Raw genomic sequence first — 17,346 nt, forward strand, 5'->3', positions numbered from 1 at the left:
AACTTTGCTTCCGCTATATCAGCACTGGGTGAAGTGTCATATCCTCATGGTAAATATAAGGTGTTAATCTCACTCTGAAACCCAATACTGGTTTCATCCTGTTCATGTCACGGGTCATGAGTGTTGATGAAACAGGTAAGAGCATCATTTACTAATCAATCTTTACATTCAATATGTTATAGTGGAAAATGGGGCTAGTTGTCACAGTAACTACAAGGTTTAAAGTCAACAGTTCAAGTGGTTTTGTATCTTGGTTACAAATAGCTATTTAAATCTGCCTTAGATTAAAATAATTCAGTATCATTGTGTATTGTAACATCTTTTGGGTATCAAATGAACACAGTAAACCACATTAAGACACAAAACATTTTTAGGTGTGTCTCAAAATGTAAAATGACTTTTAAAAAAGAAATTTAGCTCCATTTAATATTCAATGGAGTAAAAAGTGTGATTTTTGGAGATAAAATGCTGTTGTTGTTGTTGTTGATGTATATATTTTATATGATTTTCCCAGCTCAGTGGGTAAACATCCTTGAGGTTAAAACTTTATCTGGTGATTTAGTTGTGGTCTTGGTTAACAGCTTTTACTGAAGATGAGGCTCAATTTGAACTGGCCTGAAAGAGGAAGTTAAGCTTAAATAAACCATTTCTAAACCAGTCGCAATGAGTCTGGTTGAATTTCAGTAAACTCCAGCGTCCAAACGATAACTAAATAATATTTAAATGTTTAGATATTGTACTATAAAAATATCAAGAGTTTAAAACACTTATATTTAACAAAAATAAGTCACTGTACATTTGTTGTAGGTTTTGCAATGCTGATGTCAGTCAGAATGGCTCCTCCTCTTCCTCTGATCTTCCTGCTCATGATTCACGGTTAGTCAATGCAACACTTCAGAAACACTAGAGATTTTGCATACCACATTTTTATGCACAACTGCAACTTCTGTGTTTCAGGAGTTTCTAGTGCTGATTGGGGTGTGAGTTACAGTCCTTCACACATCTGTGCACTAAAGGACTCAACAGTGATAATGAGCTGCACTTATACATACCCTACTGAATACTGGATCGAGAAAGTGTTCTGAACCAAAACAAAAGAGAAAAAGGGAACAGAAGAGCCTCCAGATCTGTCTGAGGACCCTGAATACAGTCAGAGGCTTCAGTATCTGGGAGATAAACAGCAGAAGTGCACCATCAGACGGAGTCATGTGACACTGAAGGATTCACACATGTACTATTTCAGATTCATCACTGATATAACAGGAGGAAGATGGTTTGGTGATCCAGGAGTGACTCTTGCTGTCACAGGTGACTTTCATGAGGTTTCTCTCTTCTTCTGTGCATTATGTTGAATAATAATCAGTGTATGACAGCAGCACTAGATATAATGTGTGTGTGTGTTCAGATCTTCAGGTGGAGTCTCCTGAGAGAGTGACAGAGGGAGATTCAGTCCGTCTGACATGTAAAAGCAGCTGCACTCTGACTGACAGAGCAACATTCATCTGGTACAGAAACTCACAGCCATTAACTGAGAGAAGAGACAGAAACAATGAACTCCTGCTGCAGTCAGTCAGAAGAGAGGATGCAGGCAGATATAGCTGTGCTGTACATGGACACAATCACATCTCTCCTGCTGCTGAGCTCAATGTCAGATGTCAGTATATTCTTTGAAGTTTTTTTTCCAAAGCCAGTAGAGTTCAGTTTGTCCCTCCTTTTGCTTAAAAATGGAAGTAAACTGGGCTGATCATTAAAACAATGTTAAAATAATGTTTCAACAGTACAGCACAAGATGTGAACATTCAATCTAAATGGTTAATGGTTAAACAAACTTGGCTTGCTGTCCTTGAAGGAGCTCCGAGTTAAACCCCCCTATAACAGTACAGCATAGAGGGAGAATGAGATAAATAGAGGAGGGAGATGGGGAGGAGGAGGGATGCAAGGTAATCTATAGCAGACAGCAGGCCAAATCTGTTTACCACTCACGCTAAGATTATATGGCCACACAAACTCTTGAAACACATTTAAAGCTCAAATAACATTTGCATTTTAATCAAAGAATCAATAATAAAACACATTAATTAAATACCAAATACAAAAGTTTGAGTATTACTAAGAATGGAAAAAAAAAGCCATATACATATTATTCACTGTTATTTTTCATGTGGAGTCTTGATATTACATGTTTCTCCTGTAGATCCTCCAGTGAATCCTGTGATCTCCATCAGTCCATCTGGTGAAATAGTGTCAGGAGATTCAGTGACTCTGATCTGCAGCAGTGATTCAAACCCTCCTGCAGAAATCAGCTGGTTTAAAGGAGGAACGTTTGTAGGATCTGGAAGAATCTACAGCATCTCAAAGATCAGCTCTGATGACAGTGGAGAATACAAGTGCAGATCCAGTGTTACGTCCCCAGCTAGTCTAGGGTTTAGGGGACAAGTAACAGAATAAATATGGTGTGATGTGTGGAGGCAGCAAGGTGCAATTCCCAACCCAAGGGCTTTAACAAAGACCAAAGGCAACTCAATATCAAAAACAAGTTCATTTATTATACAAGTGTGGGAGGATTAAAGCTTCAAGAGGGGACAAGGCCAAAATAACAAACATAAGCCCTCTAACTATTTAGGAAGAAACTAACTAATCTACAAAAGAAAAGAAACCAAAATACAATAATACGCTAACTCCCTAACTAGCTTAAACAAGAGAAAACAAGATATAAAGAAAATGGCACCCACCTCTCTACTAACCCTTCCCCAAATAATTGACAAGATAAACTTAGGTAAAAGGAAAACAATAACAAAAGTATATACAAAAGAAAAGAACTTACAAAACATAAGGGTTTTCTAGTAGCACCAAAGTACAACAAAAAGTGTCAACACAATGACACTAAAGGGAAAGAAAAACAATTCCATCAACGAGATATAAATCAAAAAAACAACTAACAAGGCTTTCTGGGTTGGAAAAAGAAGCCTCACGATGCAGCCTCCACACACACACACCCAGCTCTGTGCACTGGTACTGCTTAAATCCCCCACAGCTCCCTCTCCTCCTCCAATCACATCGGATAACCAATTATTGATCATTGGAGCCAGGTGACAGCCATTACTTCCTGCTGATGAAGGGAGAGCGAGAGAAAGAGAGAGAACAGGAAGAAAAAACAAACAAAACAAAAACATACGTCCTTGGACGTAACACCCTCACCACAAAAGATTACAGCCAACAGGTTGTAATTGAGTTTACGGACAAGTCTTAATTTCCCAGAACATAAGTTCTAGACAAAGCGTCTGCAACAACATTATCAACTCCCTTTTTATGACGGATATCAATGTTGTATTCTTGCATAATAAGAGACCAGCGCATAAGACGTTGGTTGGAATTGGACATTCTCAAAAGAAACACCAGGGGGTTATGATCAGTGTAAACTGTAATGGGGTCATTACTTCCACCCAAATACACCTCAAAATGTTGGAGTGCTAACAATAAAGCCAATGCCTCCTTCTCGATTGTACTGTAGTTCTGTTGACTCTTAGAAAACTTCTTAGAGAAAAAGATACAGGATGTTCAATGCCCGCTTGATCTTCCTGGAGGAGAACTGCACCAGCTCCGGTAGCGCTGGCATCCACCTGTAACTTGAAAGGTGATGAGAAGTTGGGAGCAGAGAGAACAGGAGCGGTACAAAGGAGGTCTTTAGCAGCATTAAAAGCACTTATACACTCTGATGTCCACACAAATTTCTTAGATGTACTTAAGAGGTCAGTAAGTGGTGAAACAATGGCAGCAAAGTTTCTGCAGAAGCCACGATAGTATCCGGCCATCCCCAAGAAACGCCTCAACTCACGCTTGTTAGTCGGTGTAGGGAACTCAACAATTGCAGAGACTTTAGCTTCTACTGGTCGCACTTGACCCTGTCCCACACACTTTCCAAGGTATACAACTACAGCTTTGGCAAATTCACATTTTGCTAAATTTAAGGTTAGTGAAGCATCAGCTAACCGTCCAAACACTTTGTCCAACTTGATCAAGTGATCTTCCCATGAGTTGGAGTACACCACAACATCATCCAAATAGACTTCAGTATTCTGCAGTCCTGACAATACTCTGTTCATGAGTCTTTGAAAGGTGGAAGGTGCATTTCGCATGCCAAAAGCCATGACAGAGTATTGCAGGAAGTTATCAGGGGTGACAAAAGCTGATATCTCTGAAGCACGAGGTGTTAAGGGAACTTGCCAGTACCCTTTTAGCAAGTCTAATTTTGTGACGTAACGGGCACTACCAACTCGGTCTACACAATCTTCCATCCTTGGAAGAGGGAAGGAATCTGGCTTGGTCACAGCATTAAGTTTACGATAATCGGTACAAAACCTAAAGGTGGAATCAGATTTAGGTACCAATATACATGGAGAACTCCATGGACTTTGACTAGGCACAGCCAGGTCATGATCAAGTAGATATTGAACCTCAGATTTCATAAGGTCACGTTTTTTTGGGTTCACTCGGTAAGGATGTTGCTTAATTGGTTGACTGTTACCGACGTCAATGTCATGGCATAGTACAGTAGTTTGAGAAGGCACATCAGCATAAAGGCTGGGATATTTACCAATCAAGTGGCTGATGGCTTCAAACTCACTTGCAGACAAATGGGAAAGGCATGCATTCAAGTTAGCCAACACAGCAGAATTCTGTAAACGGGCACACGAAGTTTGAGCATCTTTTGCCAGCAATCCATCTTCCTCGGGGCAATATGCTGAGGGCAAAACAACAGTAGACACCGGCACTGGCTTAGGAAAACTCACTTCACATCCCGTGCAACATAAGCCTTCAACATGTTCACATGACATACCCTGCTTTTACGCTTCCGGTCAGGAGTAGAGATGACGTAGTTGGTATTACTTATCTTCCTCTCTACCGTATAAGGTCCAGAGAACCTAGCCTGCAATGCTGAACCAGGGACAGGAAGCAGGATGAGCACAGACTCGCCAGGCTGGAAAGTACGCGTCACACTCTTACGATCATACTGCACCTTCATCCTAGTCTGGGAGTTGGAAAGATGAGCTTTAGCAATCTCACAGGCTTTATGAAGTCGTTCACGGAAAGAACTGACGTAGTCTAGAATAGACATGGGTGAAGAACTCTGTGAAAGCAACTGCTCACTGATCAACCTGAGAGGACCTCTTACAGTGTGTCCAAACACCAGCTCTGCTGGACTGAAACCCAGCGACTCCTGGACACTCTCTCTTGCAGCAAACATAATCAACGGTAGACCCTCAACCCATTCCCTACCAGTCTCAATACAAAATTTTCGGAGCATCGACTTAAGAGTCTGATGGAATCGTTCCAGTGCACCTTGGGATTCCGGGTGGTAGGCACTGGCCAATTGATGCTTAATACCCAACTCATTTAACAACTGTGAAAATACTTTAGATGTGAAATTGGTGCCTTGATCTGATTGAATCACCTTTGGTAAGCCAAATATAGAGCAAAACTTAATGAGCTCTTGAACTACGGTCCTTGCTTTAAGAGTGCGAAGAGGAACCGCTTCTGGGTAACGCGTCGCCGCACACATAATGGTCAGGACATACTGATAACCTGACTTTGACCTAGGCAAGGGCCCTACGCAGTCAATGATTAATCGCTCAAAAGGCTCACCAAGAACTGGAATCGGATTAAGTGGAGCAGGCTGAACGATTTGGTTTGGATTCCCTGCCAATTGACAAGTTGGACAGGAACGCACAAATTTGGACACAGATGACTTCAGACCCGGCCAAAAGAAATGCTTGGAAATTCGATGAAAAGTTTTAGTCACGCCTAAATGGCCCGATAAAGCATTTTCATGAGCTAATTGCAACACTTGTGAACGATACCCAGAGGGTAGAACAATTTGGTGAACCTCTTGCCAATTCAAATCAGAACACTGAGGCTTCCACCTACGCTTCAGTACACCATCCTCCAAAAAGTAAGCTACACCAGCTTCAGGCACTTGCATAAGGTCCACTACAGAATCCCTACATGAGACTAAGGATGGGTCAGAAGTCTGAGCTGCAATCAAATCCTCCTTACAAACCTTTAAAGAAAGGTCTGGTGATGCACTTGATTCAGTAGGTTCTGGAATAATCTCAGGTACAACTCTCAGCTCACACTTTTCACAGTCAGGCTGAGAGAAGAAAACAGTGTCAGATAAGTCAACAGTATTTTCAAATTTCTTTGACTGTGCACGGGTCACAACACAGGCAGGAAATACAGCAGAGAATTGAGTAGAGAGATCAGGCAACTTAACACTAGGTTGGTGTACTACAATGGGTCTAGGAAAAACCTTACCACCAGCCAGCTCGTTTCCCAGAATAAGACTGACACCATCTACAGGTAACTGTGAACACACTCCCAGAACAACTGGTCCTGTGACTAGGTCAGACTCCAAATACACCCTATGGAGAGGAACATTAACACATCCCATTTCACATCCACGGATTAATACATCACTACCTGTATAGGACTCTGGTGAAAAAGGTAACGTTCCCTCCAGAATTAGTGACTGCATAGCTCCTGTGTCCCGTAAAATTCTGACTTGCTGTGTCTCAGAATCAGGTGAAAGAGAAACTGAGCCAAAGGAAAGAAAAGGCTGGTAAACAATAGCATCATCATTTAACTCTGGTACAGATTGTACTAGTGCTACATTTTTAGGCTTAACAACACTTTTCTGTTTCCAAGCCTTACACTCCGAGATTAAGTGACTTGGATCGAGACAATAAAAACAGACCCGCTTGTCCCCTGCACGCTTAGGACTAGATTTACGTCTACCTCCAGCAGACATCTCTGATCTAGCAGAACGAACAGAAGCCTGAAAAGGTTCTAAGCCCTCCATAACTGAAGATTGACCTTTAGCCTGACGTACAGAAGAAAACACATTACGATGGGTCAATACAAACTCATCCGCTACAACAGCAGCATCAGATAAGACTTGCACCTTCTGTTCATTCAAGTGAACAACAACATTTTCTGGGACACAAGATTTAAAATCTTCTAACAAGATCAACTCCTGGAGCTGCTCAAAAGTAGTAATCTTGCTAGAAAGGCACCACTTTTCAAAAAGTGCCTTTTTCTCTCGTGCAAATTCAACATAAGTTTGTCTGGCTGTTTTTGCGTGTGCTCTAAACTTTTGCCGATAAGCTTCTGGCACCAGTTCATATGCCCGTAACAGACATTTTTATAGCATCATAATCTAAAGATTGTTCAATAGGTAATGCAGCCGTAACCTCCTGTGCCTTACCTGACAGATTGCATTGAAGTAGTAAAGCCCACATATCCCTAGGCCACCGCAGTTTAGCAGCAACACGTTCAAACGCTATGAAATAGGAGTCCACTTCAGTCTCTCTAAATGGCGGAACCAGTCTAATATATTTACTAACGTCAAAATCAGATTGTGACTCAGAAGATGAATCAGAGGAACTTTGATTAAGGGTCTGAGCAGAATCTGCTATCGGCATTACCGGTGAAGAAACTGAAGGTCTAGCACGAGGTGATGGAATAGGCCTACTACGTAATTTAAGAGCCTCCATCTCATTCCCATGCCGCTCACTATCCCGCGCTCGCTCAGCTTCTATCACACGAAGCCTGATGCGTTGAGACTCACATTCCTGACGTTTTAACTCAAGATCTAATTCTTTCAGCTTAATTGCCAATATAGCATCAGAACCAGAATCTTTTGAGTCTATGTTGAGAACAGAATCAAAGCCAGCAATCTCTGCAGTCTCAGATTCTTTCCCAAAAGCCCCATCTGATGCGGCCAAAATGCCAGCTTCTACCAGCTCCCCAAATAATTCCTCTTTGATAACCCGTTTACTCGCCTCTTTAGGTATGCTAATGTTAAAGAAGTCTGCTATGGAGATTAAATCCTTTTTACGACAACGGTTATACACTTCTACAGTGGGAACTAAAGTAAACGAAATTAAATCAAACTCCATAACCCAAGCATTAACTTTTCCTCCCACGACAAAGAGCAAAAACAGCCAGGCAAAACAAAGAGAAAAAGGACACTTACCAATTAAAGATCCGATCACCCACCAATGGAGTAGTTCAACGCTGTTGCAAACAGGATAACAATCTGTTACCACCTGTTAGACGAGCCCCCAAATTCTGTTACGTCCCCAGCTAGTCTAGGGTTTAGGGGACAAGTAACAGAATAAATATGGTGTGATGTGTGGAGGCAGCAAGGTGCAATTCCCAACCCAAGGGCTTTAACAAAGACCAAAGGCAACTCAATATCAAAAACAAGTTCATTTATTATACAAGTGTGGGAGGATTAAAGCTTCAAGAGGGGACAAGGCCAAAATAACAAACATAAGCCCTCTAACTATTTAGGAAGAAACTAACTAATCTACAAAAGAAAAGAAACCAAAATACAATAATACGCTAACGCCCTAACTAGCTTAAACAAGAGAAAACAAGATATAAAGAAAATGGCACCCACCTCTCTACTAACCCTTCCCCAAATAATTGACAAGATAAACTTAGGTAAAAGGAAAACAATAACAAAAGTATATACAAAAGAAAAGAACTTACAAAACATAAGGGTTTTCTAGTAGCACCAAAGTACAACAAAAAGTGTCAACACAATGACACTAAAGGGAAAGAAAAACAATTCCATCAACGAGATATAAATCAAAAAAACAACTAACAAGGCTTTCTGGGTTGGAAAAAGAAGCCTCACGATGCAGCCTCCACACACACACACCCAGCTCTGTGCACTGGTACTGCTTAAATCCCCCACAGCTCCCTCTCCTCCTCCAATCACATCGGATAACCAATTATTGATCATTGGAGCCAGGTGACAGCCATTACTTCCTGCTGATGAAGGGAGAGCGAGAGAAAGAGAGAGAACAGGAAGAAAAAACAAACAAAACAAAAACATACGTCCTTGGACGTAACACCAGAAATAAACATGGAGAGAAACACTCTGATGCTGTGACTTTAAATGTCATGTGTGAGTTAATGATCATCTGAACATTGTTCACAAATCTACAATTTTCTAATATTTATTGTGAATTTCAATTGTATTGATTTTAGACACTCCCAGGAACGTCTCAGTGTTGATAACTGGATCTGGTGAAATAGTGTCAGGAGATTCAGTGACTCTGATGTGCAGCAGTGATTCAAACCCTCCTGCTCTGAACTTCAGCTGGTTTAAGGAGAATGAAAGCTCAGCTGTTGGATCTGGACAGAGTTTCAGTGCACTACAGAGTGGACGCTTCTACTGTCAGGCTCACAATCAACATGGATCTCAGAGATCAGATGCTGTAACTGTCACAGGTGAAGCTTTTATTAACACACTCCTGTATCTTCACATCATTCATCAGTTTGGAGAGTTAATCATGATGATCTTCCTCTTTCAGTTCATCATGGTGCTGGTATGAATGTGATTGTGATCGCAGTGACATCTGGAGGATTATTCATCATCATCATCATCATCATATTTATAATGTGAGCTCAATAAAATACTGCAGTGGTTGTATAAGTTCAGTTTTGTACTGAATAAGTTTGATTTAATGTAAGATATTGCTCAGTTTTGTTTTTAATTATTAGTAATTTTTATAAACAAAATTCATAATTTCTCTTAATGTAATAGAGTCCATATGATATTAATGTCTGTCATTATAACAGGAGGAAACGAAGGGATGATCAAACTAAAAAACAGGTAAATCATCTCAACATGACTTAAAAAACATGGTCTAATATCAGCTATGCTCAAATTAAGAGAAAGCAAAGAAAAACTGCAGAAATTATAAAATCCACATCAAGACCAAACTTCATGTTATTTGGTTTTGTTATTTATATATATAAAATACATTTCATGCAATGGAATAAAATATTTATTCATCTCAGATGAGCAAACGCTCACACTTCTGCACATCTGTACACATGAGAGGCAGTACGAAGACAAGAAAAGTGTAAAAAGCCCTTTACTTTCAACACTGTCAGGGATCTTTTTCCAGTATTTTTTAAATGTGTATATTTCTAAGTTTTTCATTGATCATGTTTTTATTATTGTGATATTTTGTGATGTGTGTCCTTCTGTCTCTCCTGTAGATCTCTGATCCCAATGAAGACACATATACAGCTCTTGATCTCAACTCCACGACCTCTGACCTGTACGGCACACTCACAGTAAAGGTGCGTTCACACGGCCTCGTAATTCCTGTAGTTACGAGATTCTAGCTTGTAAAAAGCATTCACGTCCTCATAGAGATCGTAGTAACAGAAACTCTGAAAGCTCCACATGTACCACCTGACCGCTGCAGATTCATTTAGGCGTTCATAGTGGTGCCATGGAAACACATAATTCCCAGTCCAAGGACAAGAACAGCTCCGAATATAACGTCACGTGTTGTCATCTCAAGATTCTGGTAAATACGAGAACGCAGCATATGTGAGACGTCACAGTCAGATGATCATCACAGATGATCACATGACCGATCTCTCTCTCTTTCACACAGAGCGTTGATTTGAGCTCTTGACCCCTGATTATTATAGAGTTGCTTCTTTATCAGCAATCACATGTTTTCAGAAAACATTTCTGCATTGATAAAGAAAATAAACATGTCTGTTTAATCAACTGCTTTTTTGTCATTTTCTTTACTTTTGGTATAGAAGTGTTATGTGAAAAGGAAATAATAAACTCAAAAATATGATAGAAATAATTTTTAACACTGAAGTGATTTTTTTGTGTAACAAAGACAGTGTTGTACATTATATTTTCCACATTGGTTGAGTTTGATATGGCATTTTAATTTCTTAAGTTAACAATTACAAGAAAATGGCAGTTGTTTAAACCACTTTAATGCTTTAATTTGTCTGTAATTAATACAGACATGTTGGATCAAGAGCTCTAACCACCAACCTCCATGATGGTGACCTCAAATGAAACATTTTCAATAAGACATCAACATCTAAACCTCTGTTATTTCTCAATAAGAGCTTCTGTAGACGTGTGACAGGGATCTTTTTCCAGTATTTTTTTTGTGTTTCCATAAATGTGTATATTATGTAAATGTATCATTGATCATGTTTTTATTATTGTGATATTTTGTGATGTGTGTCCTTCTGTCTCTCCTGTAGATCTCTGATCCCAATGAAGACACATATACAGCTCTTGAGCTCAAGTCCACGACCTCTGACCTGTACGACACACTCACAGTAAGTGAGACGTCACAGTCAGATGATCCATCACAGATGATCACATGACCGATCTCTCTCTCTTTCACACAGACGGTTCATCCCAGAGCTCCTGAAGACTCCTGCAGGACTCTTGATCCTCAGAGCTTTTCTAAACATGAGAATCCATCAGTGAGTGTCTGAACCTGCAGCTCTTCTCAATATCATCCATCAAACTCTCTTCAGCTCTAGTGTGATTGATTTGTGGATCTTGTGAAAGGTTTATAATGTTGTTGATGAACTTCAGTCAGTCTTTCTTCATCTTATTGTTTGTTCAGATCAACAGGACGATGCTGCAGTAAGAGGCGGAGCATGAAGGAACCAATCCTGAGCTCTGTGGGCGGAGCCACATGTGATTGACAGGATCATCAGTGATGAGTCACACGAGTTTCATTTCTGTATAGTTGAAGAAACATGATGTAACAGAGGAATTAAATTAAAGTTAAAGCTTGTTATTGTGTAAATATAAATGTTAAAATTAATCCAGCAGAGCAAAACACAAGTGATGCTTTTCATTTTACAACATTTTCCTGCTTTTAAATCATAGTTGATCATTTTACCCTGATATACTGAACAAAATCATAATTGTGTGCATTCATAAAGGAATATGTTGTTTTTTGCTCTCAAAGTGCTCAATATTATCAGCTTCTGTTATTCTGGCTCTTGTGTTCCCTTTAAATGTTCAGTTTTATTTGTAATATGTTCTTGTATAAACCTTATGGTCCCTATTGATGTATCGATACTCACAAGCTACTTATTTAGTATTGATTCCATTTAAAATATCTATATTAAAATTGGTGACTGTGAATCATTTTTCATTGCTTTCACACAAAATGCATTCATGAATGCATTCTGGAGTCTTTCCCAGTGTCTCAGGTTGTAGACAGGAAACACACTGGACAGATGTCGGTCCATCACAGGATGACACACTCACATATCTTCATATTCACACTCACACCTATAGATTTGAGCTCCTACAGTAAACACATGACCAGTTGTGTTATTGAAAGCTCTGGCTCCATCTAGTGGCAGATATAAGTTCATGTTCTATATTGTAATTTCAATGACTAAACTTTACATTTATTGGTTTCATTAAAGTTAGTTTCATGTAGTTGTGTTGTACGGTAGTTGACACAGAGCATAATTTCCTTGTGTTCTGAAATGATGAAATGTAAATGGTACAGATTTACACTTCCTGTGTGTTCAAAGAGAGAGAGAGTGAATCTGGAGAAATGAAACTAATATTTGATAATTACATACAGTCATTGTTCATACAGATGTTTTTATGACCAAACCAGAGATGAAGGGAAGCAGATGATCAATGATGCTGATGTTTCTCTGACAGCTGCTGTCCATGGTGCTGAATCCACATCAAACTATGATATTATTAAAGATTTTAATGCATAAAGTATCCAAACTAATCCAGTCAAATGCCGGACAGATCTGATCAGTTTCATCCTAAAGAAAGCTGTTAATGTTTCTTACAACTGATGAAAATGTCAAAAATAGTATCAGTATCAGTTTTTGATTTTTTTCTGAGATGGGCTCTAGTGAGTGAATTATACTGTCGCCCTCTAGTGGAAGATTTAAATAACGCTGATCAATTATCTTCAGTGTCATTAGTCCTTATATAGAGAAGATGAACCCTGTATGATCTCTCAGTATCAGACACTGTAACCTCCACTAGGTGGCGCTCTTTCAGTGTGATTAATGTAATATTCAGTCAGTGCTGATGGTGGGAGGGGCCAGTAAAGCTGCTCATTACTGATAAAGAGCTGAAGAAAGAGGAAGTAACTAAAGCAGACAGATGTAGAGACAGAGAGTACAAACTATCAATGTCACCTAGTAAGATCACATAGTCAGTTTGCTGGATTTCATATTTGGTGAAGACACTGATTCAGTCAGATATTTGTGATTGACAGCTAAAGTGGGCGTGTCTAGAGTGAGCGGATACTCAGGAGGTCGTATGATGATCAAGTGTGAACATCCTCAATACAAAACCAATCCAAAATACATCTGTAAAGAATCAGATGGATGTTCAGAGAGGAAGAATCCAGGAGTTCAGGATGAATGGATGGAGAATGGAGATGTTTCTTTATATGACGACACCAGAGCAGGAGTCTTGATGGTGTTTTTTAGAGAGCTGAAAGCTGCAGATGCAGGAACATACAGGTGTGGAGTGAATGTGTCTCACTATACTGAGAGCTTCACTGAACTTCAGCTGAACGTCACAGATGGTGAGGAACATGAAATACTGTATCTTGTGTGTTTGAATTATCTGATCTGAAATTTCTCTTGGTTTACAGATGTAATGTTTGTGACTGAATCTGCTCATCTTGGTGAAAAAGTCATGTTTGTGTGTTTTATTTTGAGATTCCTCCATGATCATCATTATTTGAGTGTGTGTGATTCTGCTGCTGATTGGTGTCAAAATTGTGGCCAATGAAAATGCTGAGTGTCTAGTAACTTTGTAAAACCACAGTGGCTGGTGAGCAAAAAAGTTCATGTCAAGCCCTGCTAGCAGGCATACAATGTTGTCAACTTGCCATTCATGTGACTTCTACATGTGTGCTGATCATGTGACTGTAATAGGTGAATATTTGCCAGTTCCTGTGTTACTGAGGATAGTGTTTGGATGAACACTGAAATGTCTTGTCAACTCTTTGTATGTAGTCCAGTCATTTTTAATAAAGAGTTTGTTTGAACAACTCTCTTTTCTAAACTTTATAATATTGTAGATGAACTTCAGTCAGTCTTGTTTGTTCAGATCTGTCACAGTTACCTTGTCTCCCGGACTCCATTTCCCATCATCCTCCTGTCTCCACACCTGCACTTACTCCCCTCATCATCTCCCCATCAGCACTCATCACCTGCACCTTGACTTCATCATCAGCACTCCGTATATGAAGGACTCACTCCCTTCACTCGCTGTCCGTTCTTAATGTTATATACTATGTGTTTGGATGTATGTATTCTCCTTTGTTCAGTAAAGACCCTGTTTGTGGATTTCCGTATACTGCCTCGTCTCTTATAGCACCGTAACAGAAGAACGGCATGTGGGCACCACACATGTGGGTGGGGCTCAAGATCCTCCATGGCCGTCCACGGCTCCAGACCCACCATGGCCACCCTCGGCCTCTGACCCGCCATGGCTGCCTGGACCCATGGATACTTCGGTAAAGTTGGTTTTATATTCGCACATTCGGACTTCTGATAAATTCAGACTTTCCAATAAATGTGCAATAAATTAATGTTTGCTAATTTTAAGCAGCGACATGATATTGACAACCAACGATTGTCAACTTACAACATTTTTCACAGTCGATCAAAATAGGCAAGTATTGTTTTAATGGCATATTTACTTGTGAATGTCCACTGAATGTCCAATGTAGTGTGATTAACAAGGCTATTGAATACGGATGTCCGAATGTGCGAATATAAAACCAACTTTACCGAAGTCCCATGGATCTGCCCTGGAGACCTCCGTTCCTGTCCGCTCCTCTCCCTGCACCTGCATGAGGTCTCCAAGGCATTTGATATTCAACAGTGCTTTGATCTGCCTGCATTGACACTATTCTTTAAGAGCTTCTGTGCAGCCAGAATTATGTACCAGTTATCACTGTAAAGCTGCTTTGACACAATCTGCATTGTAAAAAGCGCTATATAAAGAAAGGTGACTACTGCAGTGTGTAACAGTGTCTCACAGCAGCCGCCGAGTGAACGCACAGAGTAATGTTATAACATCATTTTCAACACACTCAAATGTATCTAATATGATAAACAGTTACCTCATACTCATGACCGGAAAAGCAGAAGCAGCGCCGGCGACTGTGTCATAATAAAAGTCCCGCTGCTCGTGAGGCGTGTGTTGCACAATTGCTCCAGCTCCTCGTTCAGCTCCACAACACTCGCTCCTGCTCTGCTTCACACTACAGTAACGTTAATAATCACATCCATGAACATGATTTATTCCCGATTCTTTTCAACCGTTCATTGAGGTGGAGACCACATGTCCCAAGATTCCGCACTCAAACTTGGTGCCATCAAGCTACGCCTTTGTTTTGAATAGGCTTCTAGCGCCCTCTAGCTGACAGAATTATCACATATTGTACATTTAAGTTCTGCACTTTTAAATCTTTAAATGCCTCACGTTACCAGATAATCTGGACCGAACATCAGAACCGATCAATGTTATGGATGAGATTTTTTTTCTCATATTCTCGGGAGGGGTAAATCAGGCATAAATCGGCCTGAAACTCCTGTAGTGTGAGCCCGGCTTGATGGATACCACTGCTGTAGAGAAGCATGAGTCACATGACACAATAGTCAAAGATGTTCAGTAGGGGGCGACAGACAAAAGAGGAAAAGAGTTTTCTCATTCTGAATGCAAAAACATCAACTAACATAATAAATATCCAGCAGAACGTCTGGTTATACAATCCTCTTCTCTAAATATAATGAGTAACTATATTTATATTAACTTAAAGAAAAGATCATTATTTTTCTCTGGTTATAGTTCAGTGATGTTGTTCTCATGGGAAACAGATATTTCTGCAACTGTGTGTAAAAAACCACAGTTTTAACCACAGTCTGTCAGTTTAAAGCTAAAGTTCTTGTGTTAAAACAGTCAGTCATTTGGTTGCTGTTGATCTGATGAGCTTCAACATGGTAATACAAACACATTCATACTTCAATAAAAACTGATGAATATTTCTATAGATGAAGCTCATATAACACATGATTCCTGACATGAGAAATATCTTCTGTACATCTAATGATCAGTTCATTTACACACACTGATGTTGAGCATTAATAATCTTCAGATGAGCAAAGATCTTACACTAAGAGCTGTTTAGAGTGATGAACAGACACTGTTTATGAGTATATGAGTGATGATTTATGCTGTATTATAGATAGATTTGATGCTGATGTTGGTCAGAATGGCTCCTGCTCTTCCTCTGATCTTTCTGCTCATGATTCACAGTGAGTCTCTGTTTCATTTCAACTTCTGAGGCACTGAAGCAGTTGCTGCTTAATTTAGATATAAAGTGTCTTTCATTTTCTTCTGAAGTTTGTGGCCTGTTTAGGTTGTGGCCAGTTTTCTGTGGTATGTTGATTTTCTTTTGAAACAGGAAGTTTAGGTGAGGCGTGTTAATGGGCTTGTCCATTTTATAAATATCCAATATTTTTACGTCACAGTCTTGAACATAAATTGCTAATTTTATACTAGTCAGTGTCAGATGGATTAGTGGAGGGACTTTCTCACTCATCAGAGCATTTGATTGGACAAACATAAAGCTCAAACCGGTGCGCAACGTTTTGCTATGATTTCTGGGTTGAACGACATGTTTCCTGAGAAGGGTCTGGCTGCAGACCATGGACCACTTGTTTTTTACTAACGTCTACAACTACCACAACCCTAAACCTACCCTTACAATAATGCAAACACAGTAATTAAACTAGTGGAGGTGACGTATTTCCTGTGCGAGAGTGGAGCTGCACTCGCCCCCTCAGGCTGCAGCCAGACCCTATTGTGTTTCCTGGAAACGGTGTGCAATGGGTTTGAGATATGTCTTCTCTTGTTTGGTGGGTGTGTCAAAAATGTCAGCCCAATCAGCAGCAACATGTATATAAACCACACGGTATTAAAGAGACAGCTCACACAATGGGTCCAAGTAAAGTCATTTACAAATGTGATCTCTTTTATTCTGGACGGCAAGGGCAGTGACTGTAACATCGAGCGTGTTTTGCAGTATTAAACATGTATTTATACCGACTTCATCAGGCTCTGAAAAGTCTTCAAAAAGAACACAAAGAATGTCTTTCTCAGCTCTTGCGTCATCAGAACAGGGTGTAACGTTTTGCAACGTGTTGTCAGGGCTAAACGCAGCCCAGATCATCAATTGTATAGCTTGTTTCCTCAGAAGACAATGTGGAGATATGATAGAGGTTTATGTGACTTTGTTTGCATATAGAAAATCTCAGAGCTGATAGACATGAACTAAAAGCAATAAAATTCTCTTTTTGATATAAATGATTCCTTAAATCATTAATGCTTATTATTTTTCTTAGTCTTAATTGTCATGTGTATGAATATTAATAGAGCAACATGTTGTTCATGATTGACAACTTTGAAGAAGAAAA

At 39.7% G+C, this 17,346-nt stretch overlaps 1 protein-coding gene across 1 annotated transcript; it reads left to right on the forward strand.

The window, feature by feature from the left end:
• Positions 1-821: 821 nt before the first annotated feature.
• LOC137032455 (sialic acid-binding Ig-like lectin 16) lies at positions 822-14,144 on the forward strand. Its single transcript, XM_067404218.1, is given in 14 exon segments — positions 822-880; positions 968-1,308; positions 1,406-1,654; positions 2,195-2,405; positions 8,925-8,974; positions 9,058-9,300; positions 9,384-9,471; positions 9,652-9,685; positions 10,078-10,161; positions 11,107-11,168; positions 11,257-11,334; positions 11,481-11,554; positions 13,125-13,439; positions 13,981-14,144. Coding segments are annotated over 14 exon segments (2,052 nt in total).
• Positions 14,145-17,346: the final 3,202 nt, after the last annotated feature.

The sequence above is a fragment of the Chanodichthys erythropterus genome, chromosome 12, assembly GCF_024489055.1.
Source record: "Chanodichthys erythropterus isolate Z2021 chromosome 12, ASM2448905v1, whole genome shotgun sequence".
Classification (NCBI taxonomy): Eukaryota; Metazoa; Chordata; class Actinopteri; order Cypriniformes; family Xenocyprididae; genus Chanodichthys; species Chanodichthys erythropterus.